The 19,845-nt window shown below is 31.0% G+C and overlaps 1 protein-coding gene across 11 annotated transcripts in view; it reads right to left on the bottom strand.

Annotated features, from left to right (window-relative positions):
- LOC139516229 (serine/threonine-protein phosphatase 4 regulatory subunit 4-like) overlaps positions 1-19,845 on the bottom strand; it is a 60,494-nt gene that overhangs the window by 31,695 nt on the left and 8,954 nt on the right. For all 11 annotated transcript variants that reach the window (XM_071306216.1, XM_071306211.1, XM_071306213.1 and 8 more), the window contains 3 exons: positions 12,428-12,536; positions 5,449-5,596; positions 3,112-3,185 (listed from right to left, as the gene is read on the bottom strand). In XM_071306216.1, the coding sequence (XP_071162317.1) occupies positions 3,112-3,185; positions 5,449-5,596; positions 12,428-12,536 (331 nt within the window). The remainder of the gene's footprint in view (positions 1-3,111; positions 3,186-5,448; positions 5,597-12,427; positions 12,537-19,845) is intronic.

Here is a 19,845-nt window from a genome sequence, read left to right on the forward strand (position 1 = left end):
TTAAGAATATGTTAAATTACAATATATCTATGTTGCCGATTCCTTTGTACTTTTATAGGTCTCAGCAAAAAATAAAATGTTTTAAGCTAAGGGACTTGATTCTGCTACAATTTCTTGTTTAATTTTCATTTTAAAAATTCAGTTTACTTTCTCTCATACATTTATTTTCTCCATTAAAAAAAACCAGGTGCTCCGCAGGGCGCAGCTTTATACGACCGCAGAGGTCGAACCCTGAACAGTTGGGGCAAGTAGGGACAAAACATTCAAGCGTGATACAGCTCTGAATTTGGATTGTGATAAAAATTTTGACATTACATGTTTTTTTTTTACACAAAACAAATGTCAAGATTTTACAAATCAATTAAAGATTTCTTCAAACTTTTTAAATCTAAAATTAAATAGTTGACACAGCATAGGTTTCTGACACAGAATGAATGTGGTCTAATGAACTTAAAAAGTTTTTTTTTTGCCTTTGAGCAATTCACTATGCTGTTGAATATTAATCCTCTCAGAAAAATGTTTGAAGAAATTTTCTTTTTATTTATGAAATCTGAAATGAGAAAAATTTAAACCCCCCCCCCCCCCCTTTTTTTCACATCCCCGTTTTCCTTTTTCCAAAACTGATATCAATTCAAATTTCTTATGGAGTTTGCAACAATAACTACTCTTTTAAATACATCATAAAATATTAAAATGTAAAATAAAGTGCTTGTTATCACTGAATGGTAAAGATTGGTTGGTAGTAAAAGTGAATATACATTGTTTATTGTATAAAACAATAAAAAAAACTTCATCAGCAACATTTTATATTGGCAAATTTCCAATGAAGTTATTTACATAAAGTTATTGGCAAATAAAAATAGAAAATGACATCATAGTCATGTCTGGCAAATGTCCAACATACATTATCTAAAAACATTTTAGATAAGATAAGGAAAAAAAGCTTCATCAGCAACATTTTATATTGGCAAATTTCCAATGAAGTTATTTACATAAAGTTATTGGCAAATAAAAATAGAAAATGACATCATAGTCATGTCTGGCAAATTTCCCATATATATTATCAACTACTATTCTATACAAAGAAAGATAACTCCAATTGAAAATTAATTGCTATTGCACAATATTGTGCAATTAGATATTTCTTGCTATTGTTTAATACTGTGCAATTGAAAATTTCTTGCTATTGCACAATACTTGATATGGAATCCTGATTTGGACCAACTTGAAAACTGGGCCCATAATCAAAAATCAAAGTACATATTTAGATAAAGCATATCAAATAAGCCCAAGAATTTAATTTTTGTTAAAATCAAACTTAGTTTAATTTTGGACCCTTTGGACCTTAATGTAGACCAATTTGAAAACTGGACCAAAAATTAAGAATCTACATACACAGTTAGATTTGGCATATCAAAGAACCCATTTATTCAATTTTTGATGAAATCAAACAAAGTTTAATTTTGGACCCCCATTTGGACCAACTTGAAAACTAGGCCAATAATTAAAAATCTAAGTACATTTTTAAATTCAGCATATCAAAGAACCCCAAGGATTCAATTTTTGTTAAAATCAAACTAAGTTTAATTTTGGACCCTATGGACCTTAATGTAGACCAATTTGAAAACGGGACCAAAAATTAAGAATCTACATACATAGTTAGATTCGGCATATCAAAGAACCCCAATTATTCAATTTTTGATGAAATCACACAAAGTTCAATTTTGGACCCTTTGGGCCCCTTATTCCTAAACTGTTAGGACCAAAACTCCCAAAATCAAACCCAACCTTCCTTTTATGGTCATAAACCTTGTGTTTAAATTTCATAGATTTCTATTTACTTATACTAAAGTTATGGTGCAAAAACCAAGAATAATGCTTATTTGGGCCCCTTTTTGGCCCCTAATTCATAAACTGTTGTGACCTCAACTCCAAAAATCAATCCCAACCTTCCTTTTGTGGTCATAAACCTTGTGTTAAAATTTCATCAATTTCTATTTACTTATACTAAAGTTATTGTGCGAAAACCAAGAATAATGCTTATTTGGGCCCTTTTTTGGCCCTTAATTCCTAAACTGTTGGAACCAAAACTCCCAAAATCAATCCCAACCTTCCTTTTGTGGTCATAAACCTTGTGTCAAAATTTCATAGATTTCTATTCACTTAAACTAAAGTTATAGTGCGAAAACCAAGAAAATGCTTATTTGGGCCCTTTTTGGCCCCTAATTCCTAAAATGTTGGGACCAAAACTCCCAAAATCAATCCCAACCTTCCTTTTGTGGTCATAAACCTTGTGTTAAAATTTCATTGATTTCTATTCACTTTTACTAAAGTTAGAGTGCGAAAACTAAAAGTATTCGGACGACGACGCCAACGTGATAGCAATATACGACGAAAAATTTTTCAAATTTTGCGGTCGTATAAAAACAGAACAAGAAAAAGTCAATATAAGGATTGATTGTTTGGTGTTTAACACCATTTTCAGCACTATTTTTTTATTTCATGGTCGTGGTACTTTCTTTTTTTTTTAGAGCAAAGGAAGCCTGGAGATTAACCAACCTACAATAGGCAAACTAACAATCCTAGTCAGTTAAGATTGGAGTTTGAGTACACGTTCCCTATGTGGGATTAGAACTAACTACCTCAGTGTTGATAGGGTAGTGCTACAGTATTTTGACCACATATCCACTGAGGCCCCCCCCCCCCCCATAAAATGAATAACAAACTTTGCTTTTTCCTCAGAACATTTTGTTCTGGTCTTTAATTAATTTTGAACCAAGAAAAATAAAGATATTGCCTACTAACTGTTATGCTCAGAAAAAAAATTAACAACAAAGAAACAAATTAATTGTGTATGGCCTATAATAATACTTTAAACCATGTTAAGAATGTGTTAACTGCAATTGTGCATACAAGAGGCGTCTTTAATATTTGCTTCAATTTGTAACTGTGTTAACATCATTAGATTTTTCTTTTGTAGTTTCGCCTAATGGGTTAATTATAGAAACATACTATTGTTTTCACACAGATATTCAATAACTTCATTACGTTATGTCATTCATGGGAAAGAAACTTGAATATTCCGTGGTAGGATATTAATTATTCACCAACCTCTTTCTTTATAACATCTTTAGGCAGTAATTCTATAACGTCCAGTAGAGTATCTAACCAGGCACTTGATACTTCTGAAATTATATAATTGAATTGTGAACAGAAAAAAAATGCTCCTCAAGCCAAGTACTTGATACTTCTGAAATCGTAATTTAATTGTGAATAGAAAAAACGGCTCCTTGAATCCTAATTTTTGTTTGATATTCTTGCTATATATTTAGAGAGAGACAATTAATCTATGATTAAATGCTGAAAGTTGTCAAGGAATAACTTACTAATGTGTAACCCCCTCAAAAAAACATAATAAACATTATATTGTGAACTGAATAAAATGCTCCTCAAGCGAGGTACTTGATACTTCTGAAGTCATAATTTAATTGTCATCCGAAAAAAACAGCTCCTCTCAAAGAAGCAAAGGAATTTAATTGTTTTCTCAGATATTTTACAGATAATTAATCTATGACTAAATGATAAAAGTTGTCAAGGAATAATTAACTAATGTGTTATTCTCCAAAAAAAACATAATGGATATTTAATTGCAAACAAAAAAAATGCTCCTGTCAAATAAAGGAAGCACAGCATCTTAATTTTTTTTTAATGCTATTCTTAAAAGGCTGAAACAATAAATCTATGACTAGTGATGAAAGTTATCCTAAAATTAGTTTGAAACCCCCTCCTGCAGAGTTTTCCATTCGGCATTTAAGCTGGGTGTGCAGACCACCTTTCCATTTTAGGAGAAGTTGGGCTTTTTTTTCAAAATTCAGATAATTTTTTTTAGGTTCCGCAAAAATTGAAATTTGGTTTTAAATATTAATTGTGCCTTGCTGATTTGTTCTGGTTAATTTTATTAACAAAAATGGCAGATCGTCAAATTTCAATGTTTTCTTTTATTAATCAGGGAAAGAGAAAGGCAGATGACGAAGATGGTAAGGAAATTTCTTGGCCAAATAAGTCAACTTTAATGGATAGTTGTATTGAAATTGAAGAAATTGAAGAAAAAAACATTAGTTACTAAATCAAAATCAAAACCTCATAAATAAAAGACAAGTTTTCATGAAACAAAGGTAGAAATCCAAACCAACAACATTTAAAATTGGAAACGGAATTTAAATTTCCCCCATATAATTCATTTTCCCCATTGACAAGAACAATCAATTTTTTAATTTAATCAGCCTTTCCTCCAATTACAAGTGATAAAGTCAATATGACCACTTCACTGACCCACACCATTTCTCATTTCCGAAATATTACAACAATGATTATTAAATTTGACTTTTGGTATATCACAACATATAAATTGTTGACAATACTATCCCAAGTGATTGTCATTTGATGTAATTATAATATTTATGACTGGATGAATCAATACACTAGAACATGGAATTATGAAATGGTTGTTAATATATAGGTCAACAATAAAAATGATTCAACCTCCTCCAGTTCAATAAACCCGATAAAGTTTCCAGGCTACTATTAGATTTCAACATTTATCTAAAATAGAAATTGTTTTTGTACGCAAATTATACATCTGAACTTGTCTATTGTTTTTATACCAAATTGGGGTCCAATTAACAAAGTTAAAGTATTGAACAATTGAAAGATGAACCATATTACTGTTAAAACTTATAAAGTTTAGATGTTTATTGTTGTATTTGTTTGCATGGAGTTAAGTTTACATAGGTGGCAACTGTAAAGCATTTTATAGTCTGGAGTTTTGGATTATTCAATCTATGTTTTGGATTATTCAATCTATGTTTTGATCTTGTAAAGCAAAAGATTCCTACAATGGTACTTCCTAATTATACACCAAGCAAGCAACATTTAGATGAAAGAGACTGACTGACTTGAAGTCAGAATAATGTGTCAATGTAGGTCTCCCTGTATCATCTTGTATAACTTATAAGTAAGAATATTTGCATATTTTTTTCCTTAAAAAGGGGGATGATGACATGTGATCATAGTATACACTTTTAAAAGTGATTTTTCACAGTGATTGTTGGTGATTTCGAACGATTCCCTACACAAATATTTCTTTGTAAATTCAAAAGATTTCACATGACAATTGGAAATCAGAACTTCTTTTCCAAGCAACCTCCTGGTTTCACTGGGATTCACTCAACACCAGCCATGGTGTTTTTCACAGGATTCCCTTGTGTGTCCTGTTATCAGTCTTCACGATGAACTATAAAAACTACAGGCCCGGAGCTCAATTTTTGAAAATTTTTAGTTAGATTCTGTTGGTCTGTAGATATGATTTTTACAGGCCCGAGAGCAATTTTATTAGCCTGGGCTGTCTGGGCTGCCACTCAGCGTGAAGACTGTGTTATATCAATTTACCTGGATCTTTGCCATCCACACTGTTGAGTATTGTCTGTAGAAATGTCTGTGTATAGTTTTGTATCGGCACCAAATTTTTCTGTAAGATTTGTAGAAATGCAGCTGATGCTGCATACTGCATCTCACATTGCGCAACATGGAGCACTTCCTGCAAAGATTTCAATACATTCTTCATTTTTCTATATTACCAAGTATTAAGAGACTTGTGAGTTTTCTCCCTAAAGGGGAAGTTATTATAGCACATTATTTGAAATACCTGGGTGTACAAAAACTGTACATAGATTTGTAATTTTTCAATAGGATAAAATTTATTGAATCTTGCTATTTATGTAATAAGAATTTGTATACAAAATTTAAATTATCCCAATATAAACACATTGATAAGGTGCAAAAAAAAAAAAAAATCAGGAAATTTTACAATGATTTATTAGAAATAACAGGAAGCAATTATTTCCAGGTAAACATTATATGTCTGGCCTCCAAAAGTTTGTAATTTTAAAAGTTTAAAAATGACAACAGGACTTTTTATCACTGAAATTTTGTTCTTAAAAATTCAAAATCTATAATCAATGTGGAAAAAAATCTTTTCTTAGAATTATATGTACACTGTTATGATATTACTAGTATATAAATGCCCATTATGAGATCTAGATGATCCACTTTAACATTCTGAACATTAATTCAAATGACCCCTGTCATCAGTTATCAAGATTCCATTTCATAATTAAGAAGTTTAAGGATTAGAAACCTTGCAATACCCACTTACACATAACTTGGGAGTATTTCATCTAGTTGAAGTACAGATAGTCTAAATAATGAACTATCATGTCAATCATTGTTTTCATATAACTTTCAGTAACCCCTTTGTATTAAAAGTGTATTTGTTACTCTGTTTTGTAGACCTTTAGGTAGCAAAACTAGTCTTAAAATGTGGCAGTCTAACTACAACCATCCCAACTGAAGTGAATAGTGGGGCTGGCTTTAGTCTACTGACAATGCCCTTATTTTTTTTTAATGTATTTATCTTTTTATCTCATTCATGTTTATTATCTTTAAAAACAAATCACAGAATACCATTTTGTATCCACTCAAGGTCACTTTTGCCCTTAACCAAGATTTTTTTTTTAATAAAAGGAAAAGTTCATAATTATGTGGTCTATTAGTAATCCTTGTTGAGTCAGATCTCGATAACTTCAACATAATTCCAGCAAACAAGATAAAAACATCACCTGCTACTCAAATAAAATTTTATCAACATGTTACAAAAAAGTGCTAAAAAAAATTCAAGACGAGGAACACACAGCAATCATTGCAAAAACAAAACAATTATCTTCCATTGACAAAGTAGAAAATGATCTCCAGGGCACTTGAATCACAAGTAAAATCATCAATGCAAATGGATAATCAATAAAAACAATACGAACAATGAGGTCAAATGGCGCCAAAACGTCCATCAAAACTTCGCTGACCATCGCTAAACCTAGTAATCATACCATAATCGCATCAATTATTTTAATCTAAAAACTAATAAACTTTCGATAAAACGGGAGGGAAACTGTGTTTATATCTTAATGGCTGCCTTTCAGTTTTGTCCTAATCTTATCAAATTGGCTATTGATGAAGGTTTAGTTTATAATGCATAAACCATATGCTTTTTAATGTTACTAGATATCAAAATAATCCAACGTTTGATTATTTTCATTTGTTGCAAATTGGTTCAACCCGTCTGAATAAAGGAAACACTGCCAAAACACAAACAGAGAAACAAGCCAATTTATATACAGGTATCGAAGTCTGGTGCCAAGTCAAGCCATGCACTTTGATGTAAATAATTGCTGAAGAAACACAATGTACCGAGAGATGTATTCTTGTAAAGCAAGAAGTATCAGACAGATTTCCAATTACTACAACCATTTTGATAGTACTATTTGTTCATCTCTCTGATTGGCACAGACATATTTAACTTCACTATTCAGCTTTTTTTCCTGATGATGGCTCATATGTTGATGTGTGGTATCCTTAGCTCATAGGTTGATGTGAGGTATATACTTGTATTTTTAAATTTTTATAATTTGAAAAAAAGCTATTCAAGGAACACATCAAGTTGGATAGGGATAATACCTACAATTTACCAATCAGGTATTCTCTTGCAAGATTTTTTTTTTTAACTCTGGTTACAGAACTGAATTCAGTTTTATATACGGGAAAATTATGCACACATAAAGTCTTTATATTCATGATTATCTAAGACCTTTCAGAGCTTTCTTTGTTAATCAATCTTTTGTGACAAAAAGAATGAATTTCCCAAAAATGACCAAACTGCAACTTATTTCAGACAAGCTTAAATTTTTAACAGTCCCTTCCTCTACCCCTTCCCCCTGGACATGTCAGTCTGTCTACCCAATTTGTACCTTAGGGAAATAAAAAATATGCCATGAGTTTATCCATTAAAGATCCAGACTAATCAATATGTTTTTACTTTCTCTAAAAGTCAACTGTAATTTAAAACAATTGTTGTCCAATATTAAGCGCATCTACACTATAACACAGTCATGTTTTAAAACTATTTGTCAACAGTCTGGTACATCAAAAGAAGAATATCTTATCACTTCCAGGGACAATAGTTTAATGTGTTTTCCACATTAAATATGACATAAACTGTAACCAAATTGTCTTTTCCTTGTTTGTTCTGGTATTTTATGTCTGTATTTCATAATAGCTGTGCTTGCAGCTTGCTATATAATTAAATGACATCTTTTCTGAATAACTAGCATTTCAAATGAACAACTGAATCATAGTGAATGTGGCATCAATGAGTTATTTAATGAGAACCACTTTGTATATTTTTCTTGATCTACAAAGAATGACAAATTTTCCAAAACTTTTGTTTTTGTTATTTTAAGATACAATAAAGGTGCTTTCTGCCAATCTTTCTTACTCTGCAACAACATTCAGCTATTTTGAACATGGTTATACCTAACAAGGCTCACCTGGTCATACCTGTTTTTACATGATGTTCTTTAAAATGTTGTAAATACAAATATAGGTGAGCAAGTTGTCTTTTTATTCAGATTAAGATGTTGAAAATTGATATATAAATATGAGAAGATGTATTAATGCCAATGGGACAACTCTCAATCCAAGTAACAATTTGCAAAAAGCAAACCATAATAATATGCTTTATATTTGTTTTCTATTTGTACATGTAAGTGCCACTTTATTTTCATTTTAAACATGATTAATGATTTAAGTATTGCAAATGACAAAACTGGTGAAAAATATTCTTATAAACTTTCTTTCTGTTATGTCATATATTGGTGAGAAAACCCAGGGACTTATTAATGATCTTGGTAAAAATTAAGCACCAGCTGGTAGCATTCACAACAAAAAATAACATTTATAAATAACAATTACCCTTAATGTAAAAAGAATGTGAAGTTTTGATATGCCTTTAACATCATAGATCTCATAATTGATACTTTCTGTAATGACTGCAAGATTAATAGTCTAATTTATAATATTTAAATGCATATGCCAAAAAAATATGTATTTCTCATGTCAGATTAAAACCAAAATCATACAAGAGCAAACAATTTTTCTTGCATGCTGACAATTTAAATATAGTTTAGTTTCATCATAAACAGCTTTCAAAATAAATATGGGGTTACCAGAAAACCAAAACTTCTCAAGTAGAACATTGGTAAATCTTAAATAAACAGTTAAAATATTGATCTCAACATCTGGCAAATGATTAAACAGCCCTAGGTAAAGTTGTAATTAAATTCATCAGTTACTTGAATAATTATGTTAACACCTTCATGAGTTTGGGTGTAACTCTCACTCGCTGCACTTATCGTTCCATACTTGGAGAAAGATTTGGCTAAGAGTGTCACTTGTGCAAAATTTTTTGAAATTTATTCCAAGTCATTCATCTATGTTGATCTTGTAAAGAAGGATTTTATCCTTTTTTGACCACTATTTTTCAGTACCCTTTCAAAAACTATTGAAAAACATCAATCTTGCATTGTTTGGGTGAAATAATTTTCAATAACTAAATTTTAAAAACATATAGTAGTTTTCAATTCATTATCAGTCCCTGTCTCAAAATGAGGGTCTTTATTCATATTTAGAATGCTTTAATAGATTTTGAAGAAATAACATCAACTGGTAAATTATTCCAATCATTTGGCAAGCATTGTGAAAACTGTCTTAAACGAAATAATGTGTTACATTGAGATGTTGGTAGTTTACAATTTATATTGCTATAACCATTTACATTGGTTTTGATATCAGTAAGACCTTTTATTAGAAAAGGTATATTTTCAAATCATTTTATTATTTTAAACTTTGTACTATAATACATTGACATCTAGCTATAGTGAGAGATGGATGTTTAAGTGCTTAGCATCTTTTTTTCATAACACAGATTCTTGGATCTGGAATTAATCCAGTTGGTCTCATCTGGCTAAAGTTTTATCTTATTTTTTATGTGGGTATCATACTGTTTTTCATGAATTCTAATCAAATAGATGAATTGGGTACTTGGGTAAAATACTACTGAAATCTTCATATCATACGTTTGCATTGCTGATACACCAACAGTTGAGTTCTGTCCAATAACTTGTCTAGATAACTTGATGAATACTTGTCTAGTCATCTTTCAAATTTGACAAATTGGCGTTCTCTTATGTACAATATATGAAACATAACAACTGTTTACCAAGGTAAAAAAATATCAGGTAGAGCCAATTTCCTCTGTTTTTGTTTCAGTCAAATTTTTAAAATCTTAAAGACGTTAAAACCTACTAGTTGTTAGATGTTGCAATGAAATGTTGTTTTTTTTCTTTCTAATCTGCATATTGCTACTGAAGACATATAACATGTATCGCAAATATTTACATTTTTTTGCCAAATATTGTTTCTAAAAAAATAACCAAATTAGATCGTATTTGAAAGGCGGCAATAAATATATATGTAGGACTCTAAAGTACGATGGTCACGCTAAAGTGCGATGGTCTACGCTAAAGTACGATGGTGTCTCACGCTAAAGTGCGATGGCTGTTTGTTCCTTAAAATACGATGGTGTATCACGCTAAAGTGCGATGTCTAAAGGATAAGATAATAGGACTAATAAAACGTGAAAGTATAAATGGATTTAAAATTTCTTTTTGTTTAACCTTTTCGCTTCCAAAATTTTTCAAAATCCAAAATAACGTTACGCCTATGACGTGAAAACCTTGTACAAATGCAGTGTTAAACGTTACGCCACACACATCAGTTATCTTCAATAATTCAAGTTCAAAATATACTGAATTGATGCAAATAAGTAGCTAAATATGTGATAGGCTAAATATAATTTACCGGTAGACTTAATTGATTGTTTCAAAATTTTATAGACCGACCAATTTAGGTGTCATAAAATATTATATTTCCTGGAAATGAATTTTAACAATTCGGATGTATCAAATATTGAATCCGATTGGTGTAGCTTACCGTTCACACAGTCTATCAATTATGTGAACACCTCCTGTTAAAGTCGTTATTGTAAATTACAAACAAAATTCGTTCATTTTCAGAATGTGTAATATTTATTTGTATAAGCTTTAATTTAAATGCGAGAGAATAATAATAATATTTTATTCGTAAGCAATATGAAGGGAGATATATATTGTCCGAGTTTTCTCCATTTTCGTAGCGAGTACAATTAAATGTTGTATTTTCTTACAATGAACAAACTAATGATTTTATAAATTAGCGGACAATCTTATGATTACACATGAAAACATGTATCTTTATTTAACAGACGTTACTTTTCCATAAAATCCACAATATTTTAACGGGGACCGCAAAGTATTTTATAAAACAGCAATTCACGTAAAAATTATTTAAATGTATCCGGTCGCTTCCAATAAAAGCAGGATACAAGATACTTATTGCGTATACTATTTTGTATCTATAAAATAACTGCAGATACAAGTCCTCCTTGCAGCACCCGAAAAAAACCCACACATAATTAGGCTTCAGCCGACAAAGCACTGTGTGGTTTAAATTAATTAAGTCGTGGACACTTGCTTTCCAACTGCTTGGTTTATAAGTTGTTAATGGATCATATCTTCAGCATGTACATTTTTAGTTTGTATAAAGACTGTTAACGTCATAATCCAACTACGTTTCGTACGTCTATGCTTTGGCGGACCATCGCACTTTAGCGTATGGAAGCATCGCACTTTAGCGTAGACCATCGCACTTTAGCGTGACCATCGTACTTTAGCGTCCCCAACGCACTTTAGAGTCCTACATATATACATATACCTCTTTTTGGTTTTGATTAAAGAAGTCCTTCTCATAACATTTTTATGACAAATACATGTATTATCATTGCCAAGCTCTGTCAAAATAACAGTTTTTACCCCATTTTTTATCCATTTTCAGGCATTTATAAAAAGACAACAGCAATGATCACCTAAAGCTCATGTGACATGAAATAACTGTTTACAAAAAGTTATGTATGTCCTGAAGTATTTCAAGTTTAACTAGGTACATAAGAAATTGAGGCGACATATTTATTTGATAGTTAAGAGTGTTGAGTAAAAAAATCTTAACAGTACAATTATGAGAATAAGAAATGTGTGAAATATTTTATGTTTTTGATCATTGTAACCTGCTTGTATAGTGAGCCTGATATGATAGCATTGTATAGCAACATCATATTTGATACAGAATGTAACCAAACGAAAACTTTCAATTATATAGCGTTGTGAACTGTAGTGCGAAAAAAAGTTCCAAATTAGTGATAAAGGCATTTTTTTTTTACAGATTTTCAAGTTAGAAAAATCAAATAAAAGGTATTTGAAAGAACAACAGAGAATATTATCCCTCGTAGAATCGTGCAATATAAAAATTCTACTCTGAATAATACATTCCAATGCTCATGCAATAACTGTACCGGTATATTGTTATTTGTATATACAATACCTACCCTAACTTTAGGGACAACACGGCGCATGCATTCATCATGACTGTCTGTGTCTTTTAGTAAATCTGGTAAATTGTTAATGACACTGATTCTCTGTACTTCCTGTCCGGAGCTACAAAATAAATCATATCAAAAATGAATATCTTAACATAGGAATTAAGACACAGGGCACCAATAACCTGTTCTGGTCACCTGGTAATCACTTAAGTGAAAGCATAAATTTGTCTGATTTATTAAAGTTAGGAAAGCTTTCATGACTGCAAGAGTGTTATAGAGATGCAAGATTATAAAACAGGAAAATCCAGCAAATACTGGCAAAAATCCACTCAAACAATCACACATTTGGAAATTTTCTCTTAAACATGCCAGATCTAATAACATGTACAGCCATTCAGACCAAACTTTTAGTCCTACTGGTTTAAGGGAAATAATGTTTAATATTTTTCTTGATATGGTTCTATGCAATTGAACTACTATGTAGTTTGATGTTGGCCTTGGATGCCAATCAGGTTTATTTTACAAAATAAATTCAAATGATGACAACTTTTGTAGTTGGTTTTAGAGGTTTTAAATAAATTGACCTCTAGCATCACTGAAGAGATAATAATTGTTAAAATGCACATCTGGTGCAGTAAGATTGTCATCTCTAATAATTTATTCAATCAATAGTAATTGAAGATGACAAACTTAATTATAAGTAGGACATGTAATCCATTTATGTTTAGTATCATTTATGCTTCAATAGCCCTTTTAATTCAGGATTGAGAATTATTGCCTCTACAATAGACAATAAGTCTGATGCTGTTTGCTGTATTTTACCAAATTGAATTTTACCAAGAATAACCTAAAACCACTTTATCTGAGCTTGGGGTCAAGTTGGTCAAACAGTTTCATATAATGATGTTAAGATGACGTCAATATGAAACCGATATACAAGTACGGTGTAGTTACATGCACATAACTGTTGCACTCAAAGATAATACCTCTCTAAAATCTAGTTAGTCGATATCGATATTATATCATATAATATAAAAAAAGAGGGCATATGGAGTGCAAATTATTTGTTGGCATATTTAAATGAGAACTTATCATAATAAGAAGCCAAATGCTTTAACCATCATTGATGTGTCAAACAAAACTGCATGTTGTAAGATATAAAAGATTGATGAAGCCTGATCAAAACAACTAAACTTATTTGTGAGAATTTGACTTCGATTTCAAGGTTTAATGTCAGTCTGAACAGCCATTTGTTAACAAATGAATTTTGCAAGTGATTTATTAATTTTTTGCAATAAATGATGTCTGCTCCTAGTCAGGGATGTGTTTTTTTTAGTGTTAGTCTCAGCTTTATAATGTTCTAACTTGAAAAACCATGGAAAATTAAAGGGCAAACAGAATTTGGAAGTAAAAGAAGAACTATCTACACCATTACCAAGTGAAAAGACAGGAAAACACCAGCAATGGTCCATGAAACAATCCACAATACAAAATTTGACCTTCTCATACTTTAGTGGTCCCATGGTGAAGCCTTTTTAACTGTTGAAGGTTGTACAGTCCTCTTCAATTGCTTCATTCTACAACATTTGGTCTGTGGTTGATAGATGTTTTATTATCAATCATACCACATCTTCCTATTTTAAACTTGCAGTATCCATTTTTAGATGTGATCACTTTAAGGAGGTAGACCTAGGTTAAGGGAAATAAGTCTTAAAATCATCAGTACGTTTGTGTCAACCATTTTCATAAATATATTCTAAGCTTCTAGGTTACATAGATTATTTTCAATCTGTTTCAGGTAAATGCTTAAAATTCATTGAGGAAACTTGACTTTACACAAACACATAACTGATTTAAAGAGTTATCTCCCTGTACCAAGCTCTACCCCCTTAACATATGAAGCAGACCTAAAAGTAAGGAATTTTGTATCCTGGTATATACAATGTATCTTAAGTTACAACTTGGCTAGACACCAATTATGTATTGGGTAATTTTCAAACTCAGAAGGCATATTACATAATACATACCCATGAATTATAATATACAAAATTAAAAAGTTGCATTGTTGGGTGAATGTCTATAGTAGTAATAATAAGTTATATAATCAAATTCAAATAATTTCCTCTAATTTAGAACAATTTAGCAACCATGGAAATTATAAAATTCATTTGAGATACAATGTCAAAAGTCATGTGTATTGGTTAAAAAAAACAGTCAAAATTATCACTCAAGAAACTTGATCCAAGAATTAAGACAAAGATAACTCAAATTATGTCAATATACATTTTGAAGGTCAAGTTGACCTTTTCATTCTAGCCTCTAATCACAACCATTTAACACATTTTTTTGATTTTTTTGTAATCTTTAAATGTTCAAGTGACAATTGTTTGCAGATAATCAAAGCTCTACAAGACCAATTGAGAACAATTATTTGATAAAATTTTACAGTTGTTAAACTTATGATAGCTTTGATGATTCTCCAATTAGAGATAACACCTTTCACAGCCGAACATCTGGTGGAAATGTGTTGTGTTTAACTATCTGCTAACATGAGGCATGCCATCACAACTAATTATATAATCCTCTCAATAAGATAGCAGGTATACAGGCTTTCTAATTGAATTAATTGGTAAACCTCCCAACAGTAAATACCAGTCTAAAGATCATTCTGACAAGAGGAATAGTCTCACAGCTTCTATATATTACCAATTTATTGCCAATTATATTAAATTACCTCTTCTTAATAATTTTCAATTTCCCAGCTTAAGAAATGGTGGTACAATGTATACATACTTAGATAAATCCAATTGGGCTAACACCCTCATGGGTGTAGCTTATAAAAATATGTACTGGATTCTCAAGTTTCTACCTTGATCATGAGATTTAAATGGTTTTTAAATAGATTTGTCTGTTAAAAAGTTTCAGAAACTCAGACATCAATGACCCCAGTCACTGTTAATTAGAAGTATTATCTTTATCATAATAAACCTATTAAATTTTGCTGAATACTTCTGCTTACTTTAATTGACCTATTAAATTTCAATTTAATGTTATTTACAAAGTACATTAATTCCAATCACGCCCTGAATAATTAGCTGCAACTCTGAATGAAGTAATCATGATCTTGAGTCAAATCTCTGCATTTCATATATTTTTAATTTTCAGTTTCAATTTGCTTTTTTAAAGTTCATTACTTTTCAGTATTTACTATAAGTTCAGTGCATACAATGTACAGCAAAACAACAATTTCTACAATCCTCCTTCAGAGACATTTTGTTATAAGTGGTCAAATCTTTTTGAATTATTACAGAAAAATTGCTATTTGGCAAACTTAGGTGAATCCCTAGTAAAATAATCTAAGTAAATTTGACTTAAACAGCAAACTTTTTTAATATCTTGTCACCAGGTGGATTTTGTTATTTTCGCCCATCCACATTGAAATAGGCCATATACCAGTCTAAAGATCACACCCTGTATCATCCTCGGCCTTTAGCCTCAAGTGATAGTTGTCTCATTGGGGATCATACCTTATCTCCTTATATTCTCGATGTCACCTTTTTCCTTCTTATAGATAGATTTAGAATGCAATTTCTTTTCTTCCATCATGAGAATTGAAATATACATGTTTTTTACTTGGAAAATGAGGTAAGCTTAAATTTCAGTACCAACATGATCAAAAACAAAATTCCAAGGTTAAATAAGCTGACAGGAGAGTTTGAGAAGGAGATGTCAAAATACAAATTAACTGTAGTTAGATATAGTGTTCTCTTCCAAAAACTCAGACAGAGCAGAACCTAGTTTCTGATGGATTTTCATTGATTTTCTGTGGCATCAAATTTAAACTCAAATTACTTCTTCATATCAACCAATTTCATGGTTTTGAAACTGTCCTGACAATAACCTCAGAATGACAGAAGCGAATGCGGCATTCATTTAACTAAATCTCACTTAAAAACATCAAAACAATTACTACGTCAGAAGAATCGATTTGCACCGGGTTAATATAAATGACAAAATTATCTAACACTGTTACAAGACGAGGGCATGATCCAAATCAATACCCCAATATCATAATAACATATGTTAGCTCATCAAAATATTTCTTGATATTTCATATCAATTATATTGAATATATGTCTATTGATATCCATGAAAATGCTGAAAATGTCTTAGATAACATCAATTTACCAAGTTAACACAATAAAAATATGAATATTTGGAAGATATATGTAAATGTAATCTCATACAGAATTTGTCAAACAGTGTAACATGCCACAGAATACTTCTTTTCCACCCATATCAAAATTAATAATAAAAACAGAAGGTATACAAAAACTCTTACATAACTTAAATCCAAACAAAGCAGCAGGACCAGATGAAATTAAACCAAGATTTTTAAAAGAACTTTCACATGAAATTGCACCCATACTCACTATTATCTTTGAGAAGTCAATCAAAACAGGCGTTGTTCCAGATGACTGGAAAACTGCCCATGTCTCTCCTGTATACAAAAAAGGCCAAAAATATAACCCTGAAAACTACCGTCCTATATCACTCACATGTATTTGTTGCAAACTTTTAGAACACATCGTAGTAAAACACATCATGAAACATGCAGATAATCACAACATTTTATATCCCCTACAGCATGGATTTCGCAGAAATCGATCCTGCGAAACACAACTATTAGAATTTATAGACGATGTCTCACTAAACATGGAAAATGGTAAACAAACAGATATTTTGGTCATGGATTTTTCTAAAGCATTCGATAAAGTTTCACATTCTTTTTTAACTAATAAGCTTCATCATTACGGGATACAGGGGGAATTAAATTACTGGATACAAAATTTTCTTAGCAATCGCAAACAGGCAGTAGTTCTAGAGGGGGAAAAATCTGAGTATGTTGCAGTTGAGTCAGGGGTTCCACAGGGGTCAGTTCTTGGACCAAGTCTTTTCTTGTTCTATATTAATGACATTCCATCTGGTCTAACATCTACAGTACGTTTATTTGCAGACGACACAATAGTTTATTTGGCAATAAAATCAAACTCCGATGCATTAACACTACAAAAAGATCTTGACAAACTGGCATCGTGGGAAACTACCTGGAAAATGGCATTCCACCCAGATAAGTGTAATGTAATTTCAGTCACCAGAAATAAAAAACCAATCACATTTAACTACACATTACACAATCATTCTTTAGAACATGTAACAACAGCAAAATATCTGGGGGTCACCATCAGTTCAAACCTTAAATGGGATGTGCATATTAACAACATATGCAAGAAAGCTAATAGCACACTAGGCTTTCTAAAGAGGAACCTGAACATAAGTTCAACATCCATTAAAGAGCAAGCATATAAGTCCCTAGTAAGACCATCACTAGAGTATGCTTGCTCTGTTTGGGATCCATACTTACAACAAGACATAGATAGCATTGAAAAAGTTCAAAGGAGGGCTGCGCGTTTTGTTACCAACAAATACAGAAACACCTCAAGCGTTGGTAACATGTTACAACATCTTGAATGGCGCAGTCTCTCTGACAGAAGAAAAGACTCCAGATTGGTAATGCTCTACAAAATTGAACACGAAAAGGTTGCAATCCCTAAACAAAATAAATTAATTCCACAAAAAAGACAAACAAGACATACAAATTCGAACAGCTTCCAAATTCCATCCTGCAAAACACAGTACAGAAAAGAGTCATATTTTCCAAGAACTATCACCGACTGGAACAAACTACCGGACAACATTGTAAATTGCACTTCAGTCGACTCTTTCAAATCTTCAATTTCAAAGCATCAATATTAACTCAATTACAACATCTTACTTTATTATACAAAACATTTTAAATTTTTAATTTTTCCTATTTTTTAAAAATTGTACATTTTTCCAATCTATGTCTTGTTGTAAGTTTCCTCCTGTGACATAATCTTCAATTTGTTGAAGGCGGTCACTATATGGTAGAAAAAAAATGATTCTATATTTAGCTATCATTCCACTAATTTTCCATGTTTAACATTCAAACCTTACATTGATGCGAAACTTTAGAAACAGAATAATTGATTTATTAATTTTCATTTTTTTCTTATCTAGTTTCCAATATGGCATCTGGTCTAGTTTCTAAACAATCGATTTTAGATAGTAAAAAACACCAAATTTCATTAGCAAATGATGCTCTAATACTACAAAAGGAAAAAATTCAAAATTTCAAAGATTCATTTTACATTTTTGTTTAAGTGCTGGGTTAAATTTCATGGAGTGACAGGAAATAAAAAACAAAACTTAATGTTCAGCAAAATAAATGAGCAATATAAATTGTGATGGAGTTAATGTCATTTGTTTTAATAAACCATGCAATATATAGAATATCTCTTTACCATAAACATTGTTTTGACTTGAAACTATTCTGATTAATACATTGCATATTGAATTAACAATCAACTTAAAAGTTTGTTTTGTCTCTCTGCTTTCTATCATCAGCCCACATAAACCCAAACAACATGACAGAAAATTATCAAAATAAAAACAGAACATGTAAAAATTGTCTCTCTTGCAACAACTACAAAAGTTTTCTTCATTTCATTATGTTTAAATCTAAATAAAAGCAGCAAATCTTGTTATTCAATAAGAATGGCTGATGGATGAGCCTGAGAAATACTTTAAGACATCCAATCAACAAATAGTTGCTTGTTTTCCTGATGTAAACTTGAAGAGTTATTTAAAGATTTGTTTCTCATTATTATGTTACATGTATGATGTAAATTTAAAGGAAATTTACCCTTCCTGTTTTCTAACTACTAACACCTGTCACTTAAATTTTTTAATGTGGTTAGCCTAGCTGATGTAATATACTTTTAACTTGGTTCATTAGTCATATAAAAAATAAAGTACTTTGTACAAATACATGAAACTGGTATCACCATGTGCGGAGCAATTTTCTACATAAACATAAAAAACATATACTGTCTTAAATGACTTTAAATTTTAGCTCTTCGCAAGTTTATAGAAAGTTTTTTAAGGAACCAGAATTCAAAAATGAACTGATCCATCATTCTTATGAAAAAAAAATCATTATTAAAGAGAGGAACACTTGTTTAATAACAATTATAGAACAAGGACTTGTCGATCAAAATACAATGCCATTGAATCTATGGAGTCCCCCAAGAAATGTGTCATAAAATTGGATTTATTTGAATCTGGAAACTGTTCATGTTTTTTTTTCTTTTAATTTAAAATTAAGCAATGGATTCTAGATCTAGATCTATGTTTTATATGTATCAGATGTTTTGACAAAATCAAGGAAGCAATTTATCTTTCCTGTACACACACATGTACTGGTTAATGTACAAACCTGTCAGATAAATGAAGATATAGATCAATCTATTAAATCAATGATGGATTTAGCAAGGACCCAG

The sequence above is a fragment of the Mytilus edulis genome, chromosome 3, assembly GCF_963676685.1.
Source record: "Mytilus edulis chromosome 3, xbMytEdul2.2, whole genome shotgun sequence".
Lineage (NCBI taxonomy): Eukaryota > Metazoa > Mollusca > Bivalvia > Mytilida > Mytilidae > Mytilus > Mytilus edulis.